At 36.1% G+C, this 26,320-nt stretch overlaps 1 protein-coding gene across 9 annotated transcripts in view; it reads left to right on the top strand.

Annotated features, from left to right (window-relative positions):
- MTMR2 (myotubularin related protein 2) overlaps positions 1 to 26,320 on the top strand; it is a 108,489-nt gene that overhangs the window by 55,116 nt on the left and 27,053 nt on the right. For all 9 annotated transcript variants that reach the window (XM_079930346.1, XM_079930338.1, XM_079930343.1 and 6 more), the window contains 7 exons: positions 6,758 to 6,833; positions 13,023 to 13,117; positions 13,274 to 13,384; positions 15,825 to 15,926; positions 16,992 to 17,075; positions 25,117 to 25,266; positions 26,021 to 26,209. In XM_079930346.1, coding sequence (XP_079786472.1) covers positions 6,758 to 6,833; positions 13,023 to 13,117; positions 13,274 to 13,384; positions 15,825 to 15,926; positions 16,992 to 17,075; positions 25,117 to 25,266; positions 26,021 to 26,209 — 807 coding nt within the window. The remainder of the gene's footprint in view (positions 1 to 6,757; positions 6,834 to 13,022; positions 13,118 to 13,273; positions 13,385 to 15,824; positions 15,927 to 16,991; positions 17,076 to 25,116; positions 25,267 to 26,020; positions 26,210 to 26,320) is intronic.

Below are 26,320 nucleotides of genomic sequence, written 5' to 3'. Positions count from 1 at the left end.
TGGATAGAGTATTCTTAGCTGGCAATTTTTTCCTTTCAGCACTTTGAATATATCATTCATTCCACTCTCTCCTGGCCTGAAAGGTTTCTGCTCAGAAATCTGCTGATAGCCTAATGGGGGTTCCTTTGTAGTTTACAATCTTTATCTTACGGCTCTTAGGATTTTCTCTTTGTCTTTGATTTTTTTTTTTTTTTTTTTGGCAGTATGCGGCCCTCTCACTGTTGTGACCCCTCCCATTGCGGAGCACAGGCTCCAGACACTCAGGCTCAGCAGCCATGGCTCACGGGCCCAGCCGCTCTGCGGCATGTGGGATCTTCCCGGACCGGGGCACGAACCCGTGTCCCCTGCATTGACAGGCGGACTCTCAACCACTGCGCCACCAGGGAAGCCCTGTCTTTGATTTTTGACAGTTTGAGTATAATGTGTCTTGGAGAAAATAATTTTGAATTGAAACAATGGGGGATCTATTAGCTTTATGAACTTCAGTGTCCAACGTTCTCCCCAGGTTTGGGAAGTTTTCAGCCATTATTTTTTTTTAATAAGCTTTATTCCCCCTTTCTTTTCTCTTCTCCTTCTGGAACTCCAATGATTCTGCTATTGATTCTTTTGATAGTGTTCCATAGATCATGTAGGCCCTCTTTATTCTTTTTCATTCTTTCTTTTTTGTTCTCCTCTGACTGGGTTATTTCAAGGTTCCTATCCTCTAACTCATGGATTCTTATCTTCTGAGTGTTCTGTTCTGTTGTTGATGCTTTCTTTTGCATTCTTCATTTCATTCATTGAATTCTTCAGCTCCAGAATTCATGTTTGGTTCTTTTAATGATTTCTGTCTCTGTTTATTTCTCATTTTGATCATGTATTGTTTTCCAGATTTTGTTAAATTGTCTCTTTATTTTCTTGTAGGTCATTGAGTTTCCTCAAATGTCTATTTTGAATTCTTTACTGGATAAATCACAGATCTCTGTGTCTTTGCCTTCAGTTACTGGGGGATAATTATGATCTTTTGGTAATGTCACAGTTCCTTTATTCTTCATGTTCCTTGTAGTTTTACATTGCTGTTTTGGCATTTGAACTAAGTTGCTTCCTCTAATCTTTACTAGCTGAGAGATACTTTTTGTTGATCCTACTTGTGTTCTGGGGCTTTCTGTGACCTTGTATGGGTACATCAGCTCCACACTTCTTGCTCCCTCTGGTGGCAGAATTGTTAAGCTTGTATGTCTTCTCTAAATCTTACTGTGACCCAGGCTGGCTGTTGGTTAATCTCTCTTTCATTTTCCAGAGGGTGGTGCTACAGCTCAAGATTGTGGTTTCTCTCTTTCCCATAGACCCTGGCTTGTTTTCTATGTACACTCCCTGTCTACCTGAGCTTACTCTCACTGTTGTTGCCCTTGGAAATGTGAACAAGGAGCTGGCTGCAGAGTGGGGACGGTCTGGATGTGGCCTTTGGGGAATTGGGAGTTCTGGTGGGTCAGATTAGGGGATCTTTGGATAAAGTTTTTCCAGTGACTCATGGTGGCCTTCCTCCTGGAGTCTAGAATGCAGAGAACCACATCCATTTAATGCCCTCTGGTATTCCTACCTGCCTCTTCCCTGAGCTCCTCCCTTCCCCCAGTCACGGAGCTCTTGCTTTAATAATACTCTGAGGCTGTGGGAGAGAGGTGGGTTTCTTTAGCAGTGTCCCCACAGCTGGGAAAGCTGTGTGCTCACTCACTGTTTTCCCTTTTCCCCAGAGGGATTCCAAACCTTTTTCTCCAGGCTGTGCCACCTTGGGGGGAGGGGTGATACTGGCAAAGGTCCTCTTACCCTAATGGGTCCAAACTTGTTATTTTTTTGTTGTTGTTCCCACTGGAGTGCTGGAACTTCTTTAGAAACCTGAACTTCCATAAAGCCTTTCTCATCTGTGGGTATTTGCTCATGTCATTGTTTTCCAGGTACCGCAGTTAAGAGGAGTTGGAGTCAGTTCACAGGCTCCTGCTGGTTCTACAGCCTGTATCAGGTTCTGTCTGCTTTTTACACGATGCAGTGGTGGGGCAGACTCCTTCTAGGTCCCTCGACATATGGTGCTGGATTCCATAGCTCCCATGGGGACACTTTTGTTCATGGATAGATACCAAATTTTAGATGTTAAAGGACAATGAAAATGAGGGATGCCTTATGCTACCATGGAGCTAGCATCACTTCTCTTGCTGCTTTCTTTAGAATAGTAAGATGCTTGCTATTCTGTAGCTAAGTCTAGAAGTTAGTAGGTCAAGAGTTAGAGAGATATATGGTTACCTTTATGACATGCTGTCTCAAATATTAATCCCGGTGTATTTTAGAGCAGAGGAATAAAGCACCATGTGAATAAGCCATTGTGAGAAGAGACAGTGCAAATTTATGTTGATGCTTCTCTTAAGTGAATAATAAGTATTTCTTATATTTTAACAGCATCTTGCAAATCCCTTTATGATGCAGCTATCTCATTTCATATTCACAAGCCTGTAAGGTGGATATTAATATTACCGTAATAATATAAATGATGAAACTAAGACTCAGAGAGGTTAGTATGGTGGCTACTGCCACCAAATGGGTTTTTTTTTCTGTTTTTTGGCTGGAAGGCAGTTAGGATATAAAAAACTTGTCTTCACTGGGTACCACAAATTTCTTACATATAAGTTTTAATTTTCATTCCCCTTTTTCACCTTAATTACTGCGTTGGGTAATGTTTTTCTTTTTTCAAAAGCAGGACATGTGGGTTACATTTTTGTTGACTTGGTGTATCTGAGAATGACTTCCACATTAGAGAGGTCACAACATTTTCCTTCAAGAATCTGATAACATTTTCTTATTGTCTTCTAGAATATGGTTTTACAGAGAAACTTGAAGGTAGCCTGATTTTGCTTTTGTATTGAAATTCTTTCTCTTTCTAAACATTTTTGTCTATATTTTCACAGTTTGTCTTTTAATTACAGTTCAAAAATTTTTGCTGAGATACACCCGTATATGTCTGTTCACTGATTTTTATGTGGAACATGATAAACTATTTCGATCAGCAAACTTAGAAAATCTTTACTCATTTCAAAAGCATGTTCTTCAATTACATATTGGATTGTTGCTTCTATCCTGTTTTAATTTTTTCCTTTAGGGAATAGAATTCTTTTATTGGTTATCATCTTCTCTCATGATTTTTATGTCTGTTCTTTTCTACAAATTATTAGAGGGTTTTTCACGTTTGCCCTGTACATAAATGCTGTCTTCTGAATAATCCATTCAGTTCTTTATTAACTCCAGCACAGATTTTACTTCTGCTGTTACATTTAAATTTTTTTGTAGTAATTCCTTATTTTACCCATTTCTCTTAGTTTCAGTCTCTCCTTTCTATTCCTGTTTCCTAGGGGATAGGCTGGTTTCCTTTTGGGTATGCCATATAGTTTATACATTGTTTCTACTAATGCTTATAGGAATATTTTCAGAGAACTGCTCTTTTTTTGAGCTTCAGGCTGATACTACCTTTTTCTTGTCAAACAATCTTTTTTTAGGCCCGATTTTTTTTTTTTTTCTCTTCTGTTTCATTAAGGATAGATTGGTTCAGAATCAGTATTTGCCAGTAAGCAAAGGGTCTGGATTGCCCTTGGCCCTGCTTTGTGTACTTGTTTGAGTTCCTTTCTATATCTTGAGCTCTAAAGTGAGTTGTTCATGTATAACCTCCAGTGTATGCTTATTATTAAAAGTCTGTCATCTGGTGCAGATTTTCCAAACAAAGCTGTCCATCTTGCTTCTCTTCATTGTCTTGCTCTCTGACATTCTAGTCCAAGAGTATATGAGAGCCTATGATTCTCAGCATGCACTACTTGCATGCGTTTCCCTGTGTCTTTTCTCACTTTGCAAAGCTTTACTTATGAAGATTGTACCTCGTCATACACCTGTGCCTCTGCCAGAACTGCCTTTCTCTCCACACCTGTCTACAACACACATATTTTCTGGGGTTTGCAGCTTCCTTCTGAGTACAGAAATATAGAAAGAGAGGAAATCATGGGGAACAACACTGTAGCAACTATAAGAAGGTATACCTGTGCAATAGAGAACTAGTGCCCAGCTTTGGAAGTGACATAATCATTGTATTGCCAAATCAAGTGATAAGACAGTGGGCAAAGGATAAAGCAGATTCCCTTTATGTGACCTTTCACATGTGTAACCTTGTTTGGTTTTTTCAGTATACTGTGTGTTAGTTATTATTCATATCTTTTGATCTAATTGTTTTCATAATTAGAAATTCTTACCAGATTCTGGCAATCTTGTTAGTCTAAATTTTCACTATTATTATTAATTTTACTATTATTATTTCTATAAATAGGAAATACTTATTAAGTATATATTTTGTGTCAACAATGATGTAAATGCTTTAAGTGTATTAACTCATTTAAGTTGTAACAGCCCTTTTGTGGCATACTGTAGTTATCACCATTTTATAGGTGGAAAAAATGAGGCATAAAGAAGTTGAACACTTGTCTAAGAGTACTTAGCTAACGTATAGCACAGTCAGGATTTGAAGCCAGGAAGTCTATATATTTGCATAGTGCAGGTTTTTATCCTGTTTTTCTGCATCTTCATGGGCCCGCCCTTTCTCCTTCATTCCCTACTTCTCTCTCTTCCTTTTTTCTTAAGTTTCTTTTATGACTGCATAAAAGACTATATCAGGAACTGGCAATGAGATACCATTCAAAAATATGACGTTTTTTGAGTTTTAGAATGTGGAATATTAACAAAGTATGTATGTGTGTATATATTTTAGTTCTTTAGGTATTGCACTAAGGTGACTTTCTGAAATAAATTTTAAAATTTTCAAAAGTATGAATTTGTTTAGATTGCAAATTTATTGAACAGAAGTAATTTGTTCTTTGTAGTTCTTCCTTTATTTGCCTTAGGTGAGCATTGGACTGTGGCAGTAATGTCTAACCCTTTTGTGTAATCCTCCCTCAGCACCTAACTTAAACTAGGGAATGACTTGACTATCAGTAAGAATTAGATTCATTGCATTAGTGCTGCCAATATGGGCACCACTAGATAGATGGCTATTGAACACTGGAAATGCGGCTGGTCTGGTTGAGATGTGCTAGAAGTATAAAACATACTCTGGATTTTGAAGGCTCAGTATGAATAACAGAATATAAAATATCTCATTAATACTTAAAAATATTTATTATGTGTTGAAATGACAATAGTTTTGACTTACTGGATTTAATAAAATATGTTATTAAAATCAATTTTTGACTGTTTTTTCTTTTTCTAATGTGACTATAAGACAATTAAAAATTACATATGTGCCTCGTGTTATATTTTTATTGAGAGTTCAAAATTGTATAAGTTATGGTACCTCTTCTCTAGGGGTCTAGTACGGAAGAAGACAGGCAATTAGAGTGGTGTGGTAAGTGCCAGATAGGAGCTCACGCATGGCAGACATCTAACTCAGTTTTGACGGCCTGCAGAAGGTGACCTTTAAGGCAGTGGGAATGCCTTGTTTTTTCTCCCTTTTACCTTCTTTTGAGGACTCTTAAGTCTACTTTTTGGATGGAACGAAATAAAAGTTAAAAGCTATTTAAAAAAAAAAATTGAGAATCTTTTTTCTAGTAGTATTTGTTCTCAGTCTAATGAAACAAATTGAGGTTGAAGTAGAAGGCCTGAGTCTGCTCACAGAGACCACTGCTCCGCCCTCCCCCCAGACAGGCTGGGACAACCAAATGGATGGTAGTGCCTCTTGCTAAGTATGGAACACAGATCAATTTTAAATCTGTTGAGTTCAGAGTGTCTGTGAGACATCTAGATGGAGAGGAACATTAAGCAGTTGGATGTATGGAACTAGAGTCCAAGAAAAATCTCAGCTGACAATGTAGATTGAAGTTAGGTAATGTCATAGATAAGGTATGAAATCAACAGGAAGTGAGTAAAGTGAGAAATGGACAAACCTTGAAGAAATAGGGAGGGTTGAGAAAAGGGCATATAAAGGTCATTGAAAAAGAATGGCCAGAGAAGGAAGAGTTTAGCCAGGAGAGTGTACTTTCAAGAAGCAGGCAAGTGCAGATAGTATCACATGTAGCTAGGAGAGGAGATAGAAATAAAGACTGAGAAATACCCATTGTCTTTAATACTGAGGAGGTTATTGGGGAGAAAGCAGGTTCCCTGGAAGGGGTTGGGTTAGGTCGCAAAGCCAGATTGCAGAAGGTTGAGGAATTAATGGGAGGTAAAGGACTGGCGACAGTGAAGGTTATTGTGTAGCAGTGAAAGAGGTGAAAGGGGAGGCTTTTGGCAGTTAGCGGGATGTATCTAGCATAGGACGACCATTGCGATATTAGCATACGACAGTTGCGATATTTAGCATATTACAATTGCGATATTTAGCATATGACAGTTGCGCGCCCACGCACTTTTTAGCTATAGGATCTTGAACAAGTTAATTCTGGCCTCTTTCCTCATCTAGGAAATGAGGATGATAATACCTACTCTTACAGGGCTGTTGTAGGAGTCAGTGAGAAAACGTAGTGTTTTGTGTAGTACCTTATACAGAGTAGGCACTCAGTACATGTTTTGTAGAAAAACAGCAACTTCACATGTTACACATGCCAGCATTATAGTCTTTATAATTTGATTTAAAGCAGTATATGTGATATAGTTTATAACTTTAAATAAGACCAAGCATACACAGTTGAAATTTGAGTAAAAAATTAGCCTTTGAATAAAAAAATGTTTCTTTTCTTGCTCTCTCCTCCCCTTTCCAATCCAGGTCCTGAGGGAGTCTAACAAATTAGCAGAAATGGAAGAACCACCCTTACTTCCAGGAGAAAATATTAAAGACATGGGTCTGTAATGGTATTTTTTGTCGAATTTCCTCCTCCTTTGTGACTGTACAGACTATTTAGTACTCTGAATGTACAGAGAACAGGCTCACTGCCTAGACACCTCCTTTTTGGTGGACTCATTACTGCCAGCCTTCCCAGCATCCAGTGTGTTCTGTAAGCTTAAGTCTAGACCTGTTGGTTGTGTTTGGATTTGGACTACTGGGAAACATGAAAGTTGAATGATATTCTGCTGCTTTTCTGGTTTGCTTTACTTTCACTGAAAGTAGGTGACTTATTTTAAAAACTGTTGCTGAATTTCATGAAAGTAAATTTCATTATTTTGAATTACTGCAGTAAGATAGTGGGTTGCATAGATAAAAAAATTGAATTGTCACTTTGTACAAGTAATTTTTCTTAAAGCACACTCTCTCTTTTTGCTTCTTTATTTTTTCCTACTCTGAATAAATTTGTCAGTTTTGGATAAATATATTTCATCGCCATTGCAAAGCAAGCCGTTTGCATGTAGGTGCCTTTCTTTGTCCAGCCTAAATAACTAAGCATTAACTTATTGTATGGACTGGAAACTGGAAACATACTTTTAAGCTATTTTTTGGTCCTCATGCTTTTATTTTGTTCCACTTGCATGGTGATCTACAAAATACCCATAGCTTTTTTAATTTTTAAGATGTTTATTTATTTATTGAAGTATAGTTGATTTACATTATTAGTTTCAGGTATACAACATAGTAATTTGATATTTTTATAGATTGCACAACATGCAAAGTTGTTATAAAATATTGACTATATTCCCTGTGCTGTACATTACATCCTTGTAAATTATTTATTTTACAATTGGTAGTTTATACTTCTTAATCCCCTTTACCTGTTTTGCCCCTTTCCCCACCCCTCTACCCTGTAGTAACCACTAGTTTGTTCTCTGTATCTGTTTCTGTTTTGTTATATTTGTTCCTTTGTTTTTTTAATTCCATGTATACGTAAATGGTATGGTGTTTGTCTTTCTCTGTCTGACTTACTTCATTAAATATAATACCCTCCAGGTCTATTCATGTTCTTGCAGATGGCAAGATTTCATTCTTTTCTAGGTGTCCATTAACAGAGGAATAGATAAAGAAGATGAGGTATATATAGAACTACCGTGTGACCCAGCAGTTCCACTCCTGGGTGGAAAAAAAAAACCCAAAACACTGATTCAGAAAGATACATGCACCCCAGTGTTCATAGCAGCATTATTTACAGTTTCCAAGATATGGAAGCAACCTAAGTGTTTGTCAATAGATGAATGGATAAAGAAGCTGTGGTGTGTGTGTGTGTGTGTGTGTGTGTGTGTGTGTGTGTGTGTGTGTGTGTATAAAATGGAATATTACTCAGCCATAAAAGGGTGAAATTTTGCCATTTGCAGCAACATGGATGGACTTGGAGGTCATTATGCTAGATGAAATAAGTCAAAGAGAGACAAATACTGTATGATATCTCTTATATGTAGAATCTAAAAAGTACAACAGACTAGTGAATATAACAAAAAGGAAGCAGACTCACAGATATAGAGAACAAACTAGTGGTCACAGGTGGGGTGAGGGAAGCGGGGAGGGGCATTATAGGCGTAGGAGATTAAGAGGTACAAACTATTAGGTATAAAATAAGCTACAAGGCTATATTGTACAACACAGGGAATATAGCCAGTAATTTAGAACAACTATAATGGAATAAAACCTTTAAAAATTGTGAATCACCATATGTGCACCTATAGCTTACATAATATGGTACAGAAACTATACTTCAGTTAAAAAAAAAGAAAAGAAAAAATTGTATGCTTGTGTTCGTAAAAGAACTCTAAAGAAATAACGTAAGATGATTGAAAAAAAGATGTGGTATGTTTATATATTTATATATATACAATGGAATATTATTCAGTCATTAAAAGAAAATACTCATAGCTTTTGAGAAATAAAGTAATATATAGGAGAATACAGTAGATGGTTTTTCAGTCAAAGTAAACACCACCTTTCATTTGATTATCAATCATAATTTTAAAAAGCACTTAAATGCCTGATTTCCCCTGGTCGCATGTCATTTCCTTGTGTAAAAATGAGCAAGGCAAAGGGGACCTATCCCTTAAATGTGTTGTTATTGCCTGACGTACATTTAGTTCCTTCACACTTAGCATTTCTCTCTTCTTTCTTTTAATTCTTAATTGAATACCTCCACATTCCTTTTTCCCCCCCTACTCACCTCAGGTATCCTAAGCTTGTTCTGCTGAGCTACCTACTAAGTTAGGTGTTATGTGTTATTACCACTGGATATTATATAATAACAGTAGTTATCACTATTAAGTGCTTACTGTCTCATTAAATCATCCTCACAGTGATCTTCTGAGGAAGATATTAATCCCATTTTGTAGATGAAGAAACTAAGGCATAGGGAGACTACCTAGCTAGTAAAGTTATAGCTAGCATTGAGACAATTTTTTTTCCCTCTTCTGAGCCTAAAGCATATGCTATTTCCACTATGATAAATGACCTTATGAAAGATTTTCAAGTTACCACTCAATCTCTTTTGTTGTCTTCCTTTCCTTTAGATAGCAACACTCCAGTTAGGACTTCATCCTTGGCTCATTTCCCTTTGCTCTCCTATTTGCTCTTTTTAGTTGATCATATCTAAATTAGTCGCTTTACCTACCATGTATTTACTGATGACTCCAAAATTTGTTACTTCTAGTGTGAACCTCTGTCTTAATACGTATAAAACAAATGCCTGTGTCTTAGACACATGCCCTTGGATATTCTGTAGATATCCCTTATGCTCAGCATCTCCAAAACTGTCATCACCTTTATCTCTAAATTTACTCCTTTTCTTTTTTTTTTTTTGCGGTACGTGGACCTCTCACTGTTGCAGCCTCTCCCGTTGCGGAGCACAGGCTCCGGACGCGCAGGCTCAGCGGCCATGGCTCACGGGCCCAGCCGCTCTGCGGCATGTGGGATCTTCCCAGACCTGGGTACAAACCCATGTCCCCTGCATCGGCAGGCGGACTCTCAACCACTGGGCCACCAGGGAAGCCCCATCGGCTGCTCTTTTTTTCTGAACTCTGACATTCAATCAGTTACCAGATCCAGAGGAGGAATCTCTAGAAATTTCTTGAATGATATCTTTTTCTTTCATTTTCATGAGCCCTTGGTATAATATTTATGTACATTGAATTTCAGGTACCTATGAGAAACTTGTAGGAGTTTGGGAGAGAGAGCAGGGCTGGAAGTACATATTTTGAAATCATCAGAATATGGATATTAGTTGAAAATGAAAGGAGGAAGATAATCCAGAGAGTTATGGAGTAAAAAGAGGACCAAGAACATAGCTTTGGTAAATGGTAGAAGAGGAACTAGGGAGGGAAATTGAGAAGGAATGAACAGAATGTGATATATAAATTAGAGAGATCCAGACTATATACTTACCTTGTCCAAATAGTTACCTTCTTCTGTATTTTAGTTTAGGTTCTTCTCTGCATTGAGTGCTGTATCAACATCTCTACCCATTAAAAGGATACCAACCACTGGGGCACAACTCACATGGCTGTGTTCCTTGAGCCTTCTCTGATCCCATAACTTAATGGACTTTCCTTCTTTGTATTACTTAGAGTATGTTTTTGTGCCTCTCTTTCTGCACAGATTGCATGCTCTCATATATTACATTTATTTGTATATATTTTGCATCCTTATAGATATGTATTCTCAAAGTCATTTTGGTCTGCCTCATGGAAACTATTATCGATTCTTTGTGAGCTCAGGGAAAATTTGAGAGGACTGGTAAACCTAAGCTCTTTTGGTACCACTAGGCAGTATCAGTATTGTGAAATTTAGAGGAATAACTAATATATTAAATAAAATATTCTGATTCAAAGTCATCTGTATAGACTTGATTATTCTTCAAAAAATTAAATGTAATACAAAGGATAAGGCTGGTAACCTTGAGTGTATTACTTCATATAGAAAAGACATTCTTAGTTGGTCTAATGTAAATCTGCAGTTTAGACATTTTTTAAAAGAGTAGTGTTAGGAACATCAACAGAATGCTTTAACAGTAGCAGCAACAGTCTCAGGATATTGTGGCCTGCGCACATCAGCAGTAGAGGTGGCCCCAGACGGCAGTATTTCACCCTTTAACACAGGAGACAGACTGTGCTACTTGAGTGGCTTAGCTTTGCATGATGTGGTGGAAGGAAATTGAATTTGCAGTCATAGGAATTGCATTCAAGTCCTAATCTTAGCAGTTACTGGTTCTGAAACATTAGATAATTTGTTTTACTTCTCTGAGCCCTGGTATTCTCATCTAAAAATTGTAGGTAATTAGAGGTTTTATATTTAAAGGTTGTTTTGAAGGTTAAGGGAGGTACTCAGGTAAAAAGTACTTTATAAATTCTGAAGTGCTAGGCTGTCAGTGCTGGTTGTTACTGTTGTCATTCACTCTGGTTAAGATTCCTAATCACAGTCTCTCTTCTACTTGGTACAAACTCTGCTAGGCATAAATTCTCTCTTCAGAGTGACTTAGCTGCCACCAGCCTGAGGAAAAAGGATAAAAGGGACAGAGCAAAGCCAAGCCTAATGATGATAATAATAACATAGCTATAAACCCTTGGGTTGGCCAAAAAGTTCATTGGGTTGTAAGTAATTTTCATCAAGAACTTTATTGAATAACGTATTCATTAACCAAACGAACTTTTTGGCCAACCCGATATCTAGTAGAGTACTTTTAATTTTGGAAGCACTTTCATGTATATTATTTCATGATTTTAGAATAAAGGAAGTTGTAACAAAAACTTTGGGCTGGGACTAAGAGGGACATATCCTGTAGTAGAATATAGAATAAGAAGACTGATTTTCTTGTGTGAGTGAAGAAAATTGGCTCTGGAACAAATCAAGAAATGTCTTTAGTAACATTGAATAAAGCTTTCCCAGTTGAGACAAAAATTCATAAGGGAAAGAAAATGTCTGCAAGGCAAGCTTATGTATCTTTCTATAATGATTGGTTTATTTAATTTTAATAGCTTCCCTCTAAATGAAGCATTGGAAATGCATTGGAAACAATGAGTCAAATAATTTAGCTCATACTTGAACATTCCCAAGGGAACTATTTTGAAGGTTAGAAATGTTTGTTGGAAGATCAGTCTCATTTCAAATTCCATACAAAGCGGTCAGTTCTTCAAAGTGAGGAATAGAAAGCAAAGTCAAGGAAGTTGCAATACCTTATTAAACATATTTCATGTTCCTAAGTTTTCCCAGAAGTCCCTTGAAAGGTTCTTAGAAATTTTTTGCTCCTAATTGTGACTTAGTTTCTTGGAACAATGAAGATGTTCCTTTATCTGCTGCTTTGCTACAGTAATGACATAGCAGGGATTTATGAATGTTTCAAGATACAAAAAACCTTTGTATTGGGCATATGAACTCTACCATATTAAATATTATTTTGAGCTGGTGGTAGCTGAGTTACCCTGCTTAATTAACACGTTTTAAAAAGCGATAATACTGTATAGATTCATCATTTATCATTTAATTAAACAATGCTTGTGATTATTTCTCTACAAAGTTTGACATCTGTTGCTCGTTCAGGAATATAATACCCTCTTATTGTACTGTTATTTTTTCTAAGAATCTATTTCATATGTTTCATTTTCTGTACAGTATTTTCCGTATAAATATAATCAGGTCAGGAGTTTCTGTTATTATGTTTTAGGTATTGTATAGTTAGAGGAATGGTGACACACTAGACTGTGGCTAGAAGAAGACCAGCAGATTGGAGAGATGATCTAGGAACTATGATTAGATGTTTGGTGACTGTGACTTGAGACATTTACTGTTGTTCCCACCTTTACCACTACTCCTCCACTCACTACTCCAACTGCCACACCTCATCTGTCCATCAGGGAGAGTGGCCATCTTTGTTTCCTTGTGTCTGTCTCAGGGTGTTCCTCTGCTTCTTCAGTCCTTCCCATTTATTCTACATTCCTTCCCCGGATTAGTGTGTGGTTAGAAGCTTGGATTTGGCATTTGAGGTCTCTTTGAATCACTGATTCTGTGATTTTTTTGATCATAATTTAGACTAGCAATCAGAATTCTTTTAAATTTTGTTTGTGAAAAGATGATAGTGCAGTTTTTAATAGTGCACAATGTATAGTAAATTGTGGGCTCTTTTCCTTTTCAGCCAAAGATGTAACTTATATATGTCCATTCACTGGTGCTGTACGAGGAACTCTGACTGTTACGAATTACAGGTTATATTTCAAAAGCATGGAACGGGTAAGGCTTGTTGGATCAGATTTTTATATGTACATCTGTATGTTGTTTGTTCATTCTTTGGTCATTGTTAATTAAAGCATTTCTAGTTAATATTTTTCTCAGCTATAATTGTACAGTATCAGTTGCTCAGTTTTAATTTTTTTTTCCTTCCTTTAGGATCCCCCATTTGTTTTAGATGCTTCTCTTGGTGTTATAAGTAGAGTAGAAAAAATTGGTGGTGCTTCTAGTCGAGGTGAAAACTCTTACGGACTTGAAACTGTGTGCAAGGTAAATGTTGTAATACGTATGCAATTTTTTTTTTGTTTGAAAAGCTTTCTATTAAATAGATATTTTAGAAACTTCCAAAATATCAAATGGATTTCATGCCAGAAGTGTCATTCTGGTAGAAGAAAATAACATTTAGGAGTAATAAAAAGGTGATTGGTCGTGAATTAGACTTGAATTTTTTGGACTGAACACAAAGTACTCTCACATTCATTATTTCATTTTTGAGCCTCATAAAAATCTTGAAGTAAGCATGATGGACATTATTACCTTTAATTTACAAATTAGAAACATAAGGCTCTGAGCAGTTAAGGCTCATAGTACTTTGTAGTGGAGGAACTGATTGTGATACAATCAACTCTTTCCTATTTCTAGTTCTCATAATTTTTCTGCTTCTAAAACAATGGTGAGGAAAACTTCATGTTATAGACCTTCTGTATTTTCTTATCTAACTAGCATTCCTTAAGTGCATTGATACTTGAATGAGAGTTAGATTGTTATAATCTTAACATTCAGTCATAAATATTTAATACCATTGCCACTTCTAAGGTCACTGTTCTCCTTACTATATAGCCTAATTAACAGCTGTGTACATCTCACTTCTAGATCATCTTTTTCCTTTCTTTTGCTGTTCCACGAGTGCCAAAAGAGTAAAAGCAACAGCATATGCGTAACTTTCAAGATCCTTTCTCATGACAATCTTAGAAGCTTTATGAATCTAGTATTAAAGCTAATGACTTAGTAATTATTTGTGTGGTTTTCCATTATAGTTGGAAGGGCTCTAAGAGTATAATAGCTGTCAGTTGTGTGACAGGCACATTGTCTCCTGATGGCTCTTCTGTGGTCTAAGGAGTAAATAGAGCATAGAATATAAGAGGACATGAAAGAGGGTGACTGAAATTTTGATCATTTTAAATATAACTTTTTCCATAGAACAAGACCATTATCAATAAACCCAAACATTTGTAGGGCCCCTGCTATGGTACTTTTGGAGAGCTCTGTTTAACAGACTGATTATGAATATCTCTATTAGTTGTAAAGGTATTTACTGATGAAAAACAAAGTATCAGCTTAGGTTCTCACACATTTGTTTTAAAAGGTGGTAGAGCTGGCATTCTAATTTTGGATCAGATTTATAATAAAATGTTCTCTTGTTCATGTTCTGTAGGTGCATTGTAGTGGAGTGTCTGTGTGCTCAGTTTTACAGAATGCAGTGGAATAAAGCTATTTTGAATTCTGTCTAGATGAAACCACTTAAATAAAATGAATAGTCTTGAAATTATTCACAATCCCGTTTATTTTCTTAGTGCTATTAAGATCTCAGTAAATTGGAACATGAATATCTACATTCAGCCTGAGCATAGAAAACTGCTTGAGAACAAATAAGGGAAGGGAATTTTGCTCTTTAGATCTGACTTTAGAGCCTGGATGATATCAGTCAAACTATTCAAAGTTTTTGCTAGTAGATAGTTGAAGAACTTGGGACGTGGACTGGAGGAAGACCTTTAGGCAGAGTTTGGTTCTATCAGTCTAGTAGCAGGAGCCTAATGAATTGAAGATCCAATGGAAATGAGTCCTGGCAAGGGATTGTAAATAGGCAAGTGATCACCAAGCATAATGGGAATGAAGACATTTATGAAATATAACAACAGCTAATCAGGTTTTTAATAGGGAAATTCATAACAGACATTGAGCTTTCACAGGGAAAGGACATAATTTTTTTTTTAAGATTTATTTATTTATTTATTTTTGGCTGTGTTGGGTCTTAGTTGCGGCATGTGGGATATTCGTTGAGGCACGCGGGATCTCTTGTTCCGGTGCGTGGGCTTCGCTCTAGTTGTGGTGTGCAGGTTTTCTCTTCTCTAGTTGTGGCATGTGGGCTCTGTAGTTGTGGCGTGGGGGTTCCAGAGCGCGTGGGCTCTATAGTTTGTGGCAAGCGGGCTCTCTAGTTGAGGCACGCGAGCTCAGTAATTGTGGTGAGGGGGCTTAGTTGCCCCATGGCATGTGGAGTCTTAGTTCCCTGACCAGGGATCAACCCGCGTCTCCTGCATTGGAAGGTGGATTCTTTACCACTGGACCACCAGGGAAGTCCCAGGGCATAGTGTTGATAGTGTGTATCAGCCATGTAATATCATGACTTCAGATATAGTATCTCTAATCTCCAGTGCCTACATGAGATGCTGGCTCCTTCAGTGGCCTTTTGTTCATAAGCAGAGGGAAATTTTCCGTCCTCTGAATTCTGCCTTGTATCAGAGTGTCTTGTGTTTATTTTTGTTTCTCTCAATAAGGCATTGTAATTTCCCTGCCTCCAAGAGCTGTTGTCTATTTTTGTATCTCACATTCACTCACTTTTTATTTAATGAACAAATAGTTGCCTTATTTGTTCATTAAATAAAAAGTGAACAAACAATGATAGGTGACTTGGATCATAACTCTTTTCTAGGATATCCGGAACTTACGGTTTGCTCACAAACCTGAGGGGCGAACAAGAAGATCTATATTTGAGAATCTAATGAAATATGCATTTCCTGTCTCTAATAACCTGGTAAGAGGTTTCTCATCTTTGAAAAAGCTATATTATAATTATTAGTGTAGTGTCAAGAAACTAGGCTATTTAGAATCTCTCTGTTTACAGTCCCACTTTGCCAGATGTCTAGTTTAGATTTAATCTATAGGACAAGCTTTTTAAGGTATAAAATGAGGAAGCTGGACTAGCTGATTTCTGAGGTCCATCCCTGCAGACTGACATTCTATCATTATATGATCTTTCTATCTAGGGTATTTCCATGATGAAAAGCTGTATGTGGTTTTCATTAGGATGTGAAATCTTCTTAATTGAGAGCTGAGAGTTAAGTCTAGCAATTTCAGGAGGGAAGGGTGGATAAATACTTAGAACTGAGTTCCTACTGTGTGCTATTAACAGTACTAGGTTTCCTCATTTATTTTATATAATCTAACTTCTACAGTAGCCCTGTGGTGCTAAATATTATTTATCCGTATTTTAAAGTTGAAACCAGGAGCAGGTAAATAATTGACTCAGTGGCGTAGTTAGTAAGAAGTAAAATTTAGAATCAATCCTGGTCTTCTGACTCAAGTTTGAGTGTTTATCATCATAGTTGTTCCTGCTATTCTGTCTACATTAATGATAAATTAAAGTTTCTTTTTTGGTACAGCTTGCAAGCCCCAAATTAAAAAGTTTTATTCAGTATGTTTTAAAAAATGTAGCATAATCCTTAAAGCTGCTTAACTGCTGATATCTGTGATGTCAAACTAATTAATTATATCAGGAGATGTCTTTTTTATGTAATATCTTTCATTATTTAGAAGTAAACCTAAAACAGCTACCAAAGATATCTGAAGGAAACATGGTGATATGTTAGCATTTGATAAATCTTGGTGACAGACCTTTGTTCTTTTCTGTGCTTGAAAATATAAAAAAAAGTTTTCAAAATTATAAAACAAAAGCTAAAACAACAATATAAAGAAGAATACCAATACAAAATATCCTTACAGATAAGTAAATGAAAACTTGGGGTATGATAAGGTTACATTTCTGATTCATTACCTTCTTAAATGTCTTTTTTAGCTATTAACTCTTTACTTTTTGTAGCCTCTTTTTGCTTTTGAGTACAAAGAAGTATTCCCTGAAAATGGGTGGAAGCTATATGACTCTCTTTTAGAGTATAGAAGGCAGGTAAGTACTTTTTTTTTGAATTTCAGTCTTCTGTATTCTTTTCATTACAATAAAATATTCATGGATAGAAGTGAACAGCTTTATATAGTTTTATGGTTTTTGTTGTTTCTTTAACAAAGGCTAATCTTGATTTTTCTGATTGCCTTTCAGTTTCTTTAAACAGCTTTTCAGACTATGCCAATGATCTTTCATGAATCTTTACTTATCTAAGAGTTTACAAGTAAATCAGTTTATTGAAAAAATGTTTAATAATTATAAAAATAAAATTGTAAATATATTTACATTTTAATGTTTTTATATGTCATTTGCATTATTCACTCAGATTTTTCTTTTTGGGTATCCTATAATTTAATTCTGAAAACATTTCCTAATAATTCTACTACTTATAATTTAGCTGCACATAAAATTTTGAAAGTTCTACATTTTCAGAGGACACACTTCTACATAAAATGTTAATAAATCTGATAGTATACAAAAGAGATAATACATCATGACTAAGGTGAGTTTGCTTAATATTAGAAAACCTAATAATGTGATTCACCACAGTAGGAGATTAAAGCAGAATTCTGTCTTGAAATCTGTGTTATAGTGTATCATTCTCCCTATTCTTCCTCAATATACCACTTCCCAGAGTTCCTATACTGCAATACTTAAACTCTACCAAAAATAGTTTTTATTTTTAACTTTCCACATGTTCACTATGCATTCTTGAGAATTTTTCAGACACATTGATTGTTTCTTGGTAATTATTAGATTTGATATTCAAATTATTCTAGAATTCAAATATGACAAACATTAGGCTCTGATTTTTATATTTAGATTTTAAACATTGCATTTTAATTACTATAAAGCTTCTAATTTTTTAGGTTTGTTTCAGAAAGCCAGGAAGAATAAGAAACCATCACTAGAGAACTAAAGATATCCAGATGGTTTGAAACTGATTTTGTTGCTCAATTGCATGCGGCAAGTAAAATTTAAAATTAGTTATAAAACCATCAGTTATAAAACCATTCAGTTATAAAACCATCACCTGGAAAAATATGAAGCAGAATACAAAATAAATGGATCAGCTTTTAAAAACCAAGAGTCTACACGTAACATTGCAAAATTTTTGCTAAACCAAAAATCCAGTGTCCGAATTAGGTGGCAAAGCAATCAGAAAATCTAACAAATGTCTGTAGAACTGTAAAAATAAAGAATATTCTTTGGGAATCTGGGCAAAAATTGCTGTCTGTTGTAGTAGCATTCAACATAGAACTTTGGAAAGGAGATGAGATAACTGTGTCCATGAAAAGAAAGAAATTAATATGAAAAAGAATAAGTTGAAGAGTGAGTGCGAAAAAACAACCCGATCAAAAAATGGGCAGAAGACCTAAATAGACATTTCTCCGAAGACATGCAGATGGCCAACAATCACATGAAAAGAGGCTCAACATTGCCAATTATTAGAGAAATGCAATTCAAAACTATAATGAGGGCTTCCCTGGTGGTGCAGTGGTTGAGAGTCCACCTGCCCATGCAGGGGACACGGGTTCGTGCCCCGGTTTGGGAAGATCCCACATGCCGTGGAGCGGCTGGGCCCGTGAGCCATGGCCACTAAGCCTGCGCATCCGGAGCCTGTGCTCCGCAATGGGAGAGGCCGCAACAGTGAGAGGCCCGCGTATTGCAAAAACAAAAAAAACCAAACTATTACGAAGTATCACCTCACCCTGGTTAGAATGGCTGTCATCAAAAAGTCTACAAATAAATGCTGCAGAGGGTGTGGAGAAAAGAGAACCTTCCTGCACTTTTGGTGGGAATGTAAATTGGTATAGTCACTATGGAAAATAGTCTGGAGGTTCCTTAAAAAACTAAAAATAGAGTTACCATGTGATCTGGAAAAGATGAAAACTCTAATTCAAAGAGATATATGCACCCTTATGTTTCATAGCATCACTTTTTACAGTAGCAAAGGCATGGAAGCAACCTAACTGTTCATCAACTGATGAATGGATCAAGAAGATGTGGTGTACACACACACACACACACACGCGCACACACACACACAGGAATATTACTCAGCCATAAAAAGGAATGAAATATTGCCATTTGCAGCAATGTGAATGGACCTAGAGATTATCATACTGAGTGAAGTAAGCCAGGCAGAGAAAGACAAATATATAATGTCACTTATATGTGGAACTAAAAAAGTAATACAGATGAACTTGTTTACAAAACAGAAACGACTCACTGACATAGAAAACAGACTCATGTTTACCAAAGGAGAAAGAGGTGGGGGGAGAGATAAGTTAGGAGTATGGGATTAACAGATACACACCACTGTATGTAAAATAAACAACATTGATTTACTGTATAGTACAAGAACCTATATTCAATATCTTGTAATAACCTATAATGGAAAAAAATCAGAGAAAATATCAAAACTGAATCACTTTGCTGTACATTTGAAACTAATACAATATTGTAAATTAGCTATACTCCAATTGAAAAGAAGTAAATGAACAGCTATACACATTCAGAAAGAGAATTATGAGATTAGGAAATGCAGTAATCAGAATACAGCATTGAACTCTATACTGAATGGTACAGATGCTCTGTGGTCTTTGATTTACCAGATTAATTTGTTGGCTTTTTACTGCAGAGTTAGACACTTTGTCTCTGAGTCAACTAAGTTAAAGTCTAGTGGAGAGGACACTGTATTTGGTGTAGTTAGAAGACTTTTTTTTTTAAATTTAAGTTTATTACTGAACAAAATGAAGATAATTTCTTCTGTTTGTTTCTTTCCTTGTTTTCATTGAGGTATAATTGACATACGACATTATATTAGTTTCAGGTGTACACCATAATGATTTGATATTTATAAATATTGCGAAATGATCACCACAGTAAGTCTAGTTAACATCTAGACAGTGTCACCAAAAACAGTTACAGGATTCTTTTTCTTGTGATGAGAGCTTTCAAGATTTATTCTCTTCGCAACTTTCAAATATACAATACAGTATTAACTATAGTTACCATGCTGTACAGTGTATCCCTGTGACTTACATTTACTTTATAATTGGAAGCTTGTACCTTTTGGCTCCCTTCACCATTTCGCCCACTCCTGACCTCCTGCTTCCAAGCTTCCAACAACCAACCATCAGTTTGTTCCCTTTATCTATGAGCTTGTTTTCTTGTTTTGTTTTTTTTTTAAGATTCCACATATACGTGAGATCGTCATACAATATTCGCTTTTTTCTCTCTTATTTCACTTAACATTGTGCACTCAGGTTCCATCCATATTGTCACAAGTGGCAAGATTTCATTCTTTCTATGGTTGAATAAAATTCCATTATATATAGAGATCTCTCACTCTTTATATATATATATATATATATATATATATATACACCACATTTTCTTTATTCATCAGTGAGCACTTATATTGTGTCCATATCTTGGCTATTGTAAATAATGCTACAATGAATGGAAGCATATATCTTTTTGAGTTAGTGTTTTCATTTTCTTTGAATAAATACTCAGAAGTGGAATTGCTGGATCATATAGTAGTTCTATTTTTAATTTTTTGAGGAACCTCCTTACTGTTTCCCACACTGCACAAGGGCTCCCTTTTCTGCACATCCCCGCCAACACTTGTGATTTCTTGTTTTTTTGGTGATTAGCCATTTTATTTTATTGTTTATTTATTTATTTTAAAAATTATTCATTTATGTTTTAGTACATCTTTATTGGAGTATAATTGCTTTACAATGCTGTGTAATTAGCCATTTTAACAGGTGTGAGGTGATATCTCATTGTAGTTTTGATTTGCATTTCCCTGATGATGAGTGATGTTGAGCATCTTTTCATGTGTTCGCTAGCCATTTGTATGTCTTTGGGAAAATGTTTATTCAGATCCTTTGCTCATTTTTAATCGGATTTCTTGTTGTTGTTTTTAAGTTCTTTATATATTTTGGATATTAACGCCATATCAAGTATATGGTTTGCAAATATTTTCTCCAATTTCATAGGGTGCCTTTTCATTTTGTTGATGGTTTTTCCTTTGCTATTCAGGGTAATCTCTTAATATAAATGTTGAGACTAAAAATAAAGCATCAGAGTATTCCTTTTTTCTTCTTTTAAATTAAAAAAAAAATTGGATGCGGTAATACTCACACTCTGTATAAAATTCAAAAGGTATAAAAGAGTATACTGAAAGGAAGGTTTCCCTTCCGGCCAACATTGTTCCCCAGCCATCCCAGTTCCTCTCCCTTTAGGAAATAATGTTACTCATTACCCTTATATCCTTTCAGAGATTTTATGCTACACAGCTTGTATAATGTGTATAGAGTATTTTTTTAAAGCAGATAATAGCATTCTGTACACACTGTACCCTTCTTTTCCATTTAACATATTTTGGAGATTATACCATCTCAAAACACACGGCCTCTCTATTCTTTTTTTCTTTAAAATTGATATATAATTCACATACCATAAAATTTTCTACTTTAAAGTGTACACCACTGGTTGTTTTTTTGTTTGTTTGTTTGTTTTTGCGGTACGCGGGCCTCTCACTGTTGTGGCCTCCCCCGTTGCGGAGCACAGGCTCCGTATGCGCAGACTCAGCAGCCATGGCTCACGGGCCCAGCCGCTCCGCGGCATGTGGGATCTTCCTGGACCGGGGCACGAACCCGTGTCCCCTGCATCGGCAGGCGGACTCTAAACCACTGCGCCACCAGGGAAGCCCTACATCACTGTTTTTTAACATATTCATAAGGTTGTGCAGCTGTCACCACAATCTAATTCCAGATCATTTAGAAGACTCAGTTTTGAATCCTATCTCTGGCACTTGCTTAGCTCTCACACTTAGATATGTGCTGTTGAATGAGTCACTCATGTCACAGTGCATTTATTTTTTACTTGGTGATAGGAACTGCCTTATAGGATTGTTTGAAGGATTAGTGATACACAGAAAGGCACATTATAAACCATAGAAATCGATCCAAATGATTATTATTATATTTGTTACATTGTAAAGCTCTAAATACAGAAGTCATGATTGGTTGGCTTTTTGTGTGCTGCCGCTGAAACACAAAATGAAAGCCACATTAAATTTGTAGACCTATACCTTATAGTGCCTAAAGAAATTAGATTATATATTTTTTTAAATGGGCAAAGCTGTTAGTAACCATTGTTTGTTGTATAAGAGAGTATTTCTTTAATTTTCTCTTGATACATGTAGTGATTATACAGAGGACCCTGAAATTTGTGGATAAGGTCAAGAGAAATCATCAAGTTGCTAAAATAGTAAAAATCAGTATATAGAAAATGAGCATGGTCTTCTGCAGAAATAATCATATGGTAGATACCTTGCTTAACAAATTTGGAGAGCAGTCAAGTACAGTAAAGGAGAACAGAATTTATCCTCAGAAATGGAATGTAAGTAACTAGGGAAAGCTATAATCCAGTTAATTTGGTTGTAAATTGACTGACAAATGGTTACATTAACTGAAGGGCAGTGATTTGCATGGAGAGAAGAAAGATGTATGCCAGAGATCAACAGTTGTCCTTATATCTTTAGCACTGTCTACAAAGAATGTATATGCTGACTAGCCAACTCCAGTTTTCTGCTTGGAAGGCACTTCTTTAGTGCAGTTAGGTGTGTCAGCTTCTCTAAGAATGAGGAAGACAATAGCCATTAAGGTAATTTAAGTCAATGATTCTACTCCCACCCATCCATTTTTCTGAAGAATATGACACAACCTCAGTGGTAACAGTTCTCCCTGGTAGTGATTTTTCAAGGATATGGGAAGGCAGTGAGAGAGAGATGGGAGTCTCAGGAGATCTGACCCTCTCAGCTTTGACTCCATATTTTCTAAGAAAACTTCAGAAACTAATTTTGCTTCTTGTAGAAGCTTCCTTGTGGTTCATTGATTTTATTCATTCACACATTCATTCATTCATCAAATTCATGTAGCACCTACTGTGTACTAGTGGCTAAAACAGAAAGACACACTCCTGACTCCCAAAGAACATATGTTTAATGGAGGATTCAAAGAAGTAAACTAACAATCAAAATACACAGTGATGAATATTGTGAATAATAGAGCAAGTACTCTGGTGATAGAATATGAAGCCATCTGGAAACTGAAGGTGTTTGGTATAGGCTAGACTAGAGTGGCCAGAGATCAGTGGGGAAAGCAGGAGTGTGAAAGTCTTTGCCAAGTCCCATAAAGGATTCTATACTTTATGTGAAAAGGAATAGGTAGCCATTGATAGTTTTTAGGCAGAAGAATGATGTGATAGCTTTTGCATCTTAAAAGAATTTTGAGGCAGTGTGGAGAATGGATTGCAGAGGGACAAAAGAGAAGTGACAATGGCCCGAATTAGGGAAGTGACAATGGCCTGAATTAGGGAAGTGACAGTGAAGATTGAGAGACGTGAGCAAACTTTTTTCAGGCACTTTTGGAAGAAAAAAATCATAAAAATTAGTCATTCATTGGAAGTAGAGGGTGAGGGAGAGTTAGAAGTGGTATCCAAGTTTCTTGGTTGAGTACCACCTCTATAAACTTACGAATTCATTTTTTTCATTGTACATTTTTTATTACAGCATGAACATTTATTTTAAACATCTCTTACTTAAACCTTTTTTTTATTTCTGGAAATAAGTAAGGATCTTACCTGAACAGTTATCTAGAAAGTTGAGGAAAGCAGGAGGGAAAGAGAGATGTAGATCATAGGAAGCAAGTTGGGACCAGGCTAATTAAATGGGGTAAATAGTATTTAAGGCACTAATGAAGAGACAGACCTTGGCTAGGGATGGGTGGAAACTCTCTTGATAATATTTATCGCATGATTACTGGAAGGGAATTTTCCTTTCTTAATTTTAATATCCTCTTGGGTGTTCGGCAACAACTTTAGAAATACCCCTTTAAAGGAGAGTACCTCCTGCCCTTTGATTTCAGATTTTTATAACAATTTTGTGAACCAGGATAGTAGAATTTTTCTTGAGGCACAATGTTCCTTTTTTATTAAAAGGATAGTTTTAGAATGTACATGGAATTCTTTACAACTTCCTTTGGTCAAGTTACAGTTTGTGCCACAATTTCTTCATCTATAAAGTGACAGTAATGAAACCTGAATACAGTAATATGTGTGGGGGGGGCGGGGGGGAGGGAGGGAGGGATAGAGAAAGGCTGCTGGCATAGTGCCTGCACATAGTAGGTGCTCAATAAATGTTTTTTTTTCCTGTAATTTGGTTTCTTTCAGTTTTGTCTTTTTCGGTTTATTGAGTTGTCAGAAGTAATAAAATTAAAAATATATGTATTTTCTTAATTCCAGCCATTTAATGTAATGGCTCTATTTTCTATGGAATGGGAATGGAAATTTTAAAGTGTTTTATTAAGTAATCCTATATGTGAAGTGGTATACTAGTTATAAATATGGCAAATATTTAAGGACCAAATGAGTTTAATAATTGATGTGTTTTTAAAAAATTGTTTTAAGTGTTTCTCTTGCCTCTTTTTTTTTTTTGGTTTTGCCTTCTATTACTTCCTTGTTTTTTTAAATATGTTTTATATCAGCAACATTTTATTAATACTGTAAAATTCACTTTGGGTATATAAGTGATAAACATGTATGTAGCATTCTGGTGGACTCTTGGTGCCTGCCCTCAGAAATTTCTTTGTATAGATGAATGGCAGCAGAATTACTCACCAGTCAAACTGTATGAGACTGTGTTCTTTTTAAAGACAAGAACACTTTCAGTCTTACTGTTTCCTTGCTTTTCATTTGATGTGCTTAGGACAGACCCAACACTCAATCAGTATTTAATGATTTAATAAATCTATTAACGTAAAATTGAATGCCAAAATGAACACAGATCCCTGTGTTAGAATATCTCATCCTAAAAGCCTGGTCACCACAGGCAGACAATAACTATTCCAACAACTTAAGTGATACATAGTGGAGAAAAGAGAAGTTGAATAGGAGGCTTCTGTTCTGATGTTTTAAAATATTTTTGTTGGGCAGTAATTTGTCTTATGTTTTATTTCACATGTAGGGAATTCCAAATGAAAGCTGGAGAATAACAAAGATAAATGAACGGTATGAGCTTTGTGATACATACCCTGCCCTCTTGGTTGTGCCGGCAAATATTCCTGATGAAGAATTAAAGAGAGTGGCATCCTTCAGATCACGGGGCCGTATCCCAGTAAGTGCGAAGCTGTGCTGAAACTTTCCCATTGCTTTTGTACTTCACATAATGATGAGGATGACAAATGGGAGAATGGTTGCAGGATTAAAAATAGCTACAGCAGCAGGTCTTCTCTGGGGATATTAGAGAATGTGTTATTTAGTAAAATTTAAACCAGAGGAAAGACTTGGACTAAAGACGTTTCTGGAGAATTTGAGATGGATATTAGAGAGCTGCATGGTTCTTAACTTGAAAACAAAGTTGGCTCTGTATTCACTATTTCTTTATCTTATTATACATCTTTGGTCATGGTGATAAATGCTTTTTTTCCTTTAAATCCTAGAAAGAAGAAAACTTTACAAATTTGTGATGAATTACTGTGTTCTAGAAAGATAGCTCAAATAATTTTAGGTACAAAAATTCAGATTCTGAAGACTGTATAGTTGGACAGTTTTGCTGATACAGTACTCAGACTTTAAAAGTGGGGTTTACTTAGCCCCGTTTTAATCTATTTTTTTTCTAGAGACCACACTTCCAATAATCAGTGACTTTCATAAATCAATATCTGATTAATGAATTAGACCAAGTTTTCCACATGCTAGTATTGGCTTGAAAGAAAGGTGATGATTTTCATAGCAGCCTCGTATATCCTTTTATGGCTAGCCTTTGAATCCAATTAGAAAGCAGAGTTTTATAGAGTAATGATTTTCAGAAGGCTTATAAACAGAGGAGCATGTAAAGGGTGTGTTGCCACTTTTTTCCCCCCATTAAGGTTTTATCATGGATTCATCCTGAAAGTCAAGCCACAATCACTCGGTGTAGCCAGCCCATGGTAGGGGTAAGTGGGAAGCGAAGCAAAGAAGATGAAAAATACCTTCAAGCCATCATGGACTCCAATGCCCAATCTCATAAAATGTTTATATTTGACGCCCGGCCAAGTGTTAATGCTGTTGCCAATAAGGTGAGATCGTCTTCCAGTAATTAGGATTATAGTTACAGTTTCATGAGTTTGGTGGGAGCCACAGTGCACTAGAAAGACTTTGGGCTTTTCAATGATAAAAGTGTAGATTCT

This window comes from Stenella coeruleoalba (assembly GCF_951394435.1).
Source record: "Stenella coeruleoalba genome assembly, chromosome: 8".
Classification (NCBI taxonomy): Eukaryota; Metazoa; Chordata; class Mammalia; order Artiodactyla; family Delphinidae; genus Stenella; species Stenella coeruleoalba.
Note: the sequence above shows the minus strand (reverse complement) of the source record. Positions and strands in the feature narration are given on the sequence as shown.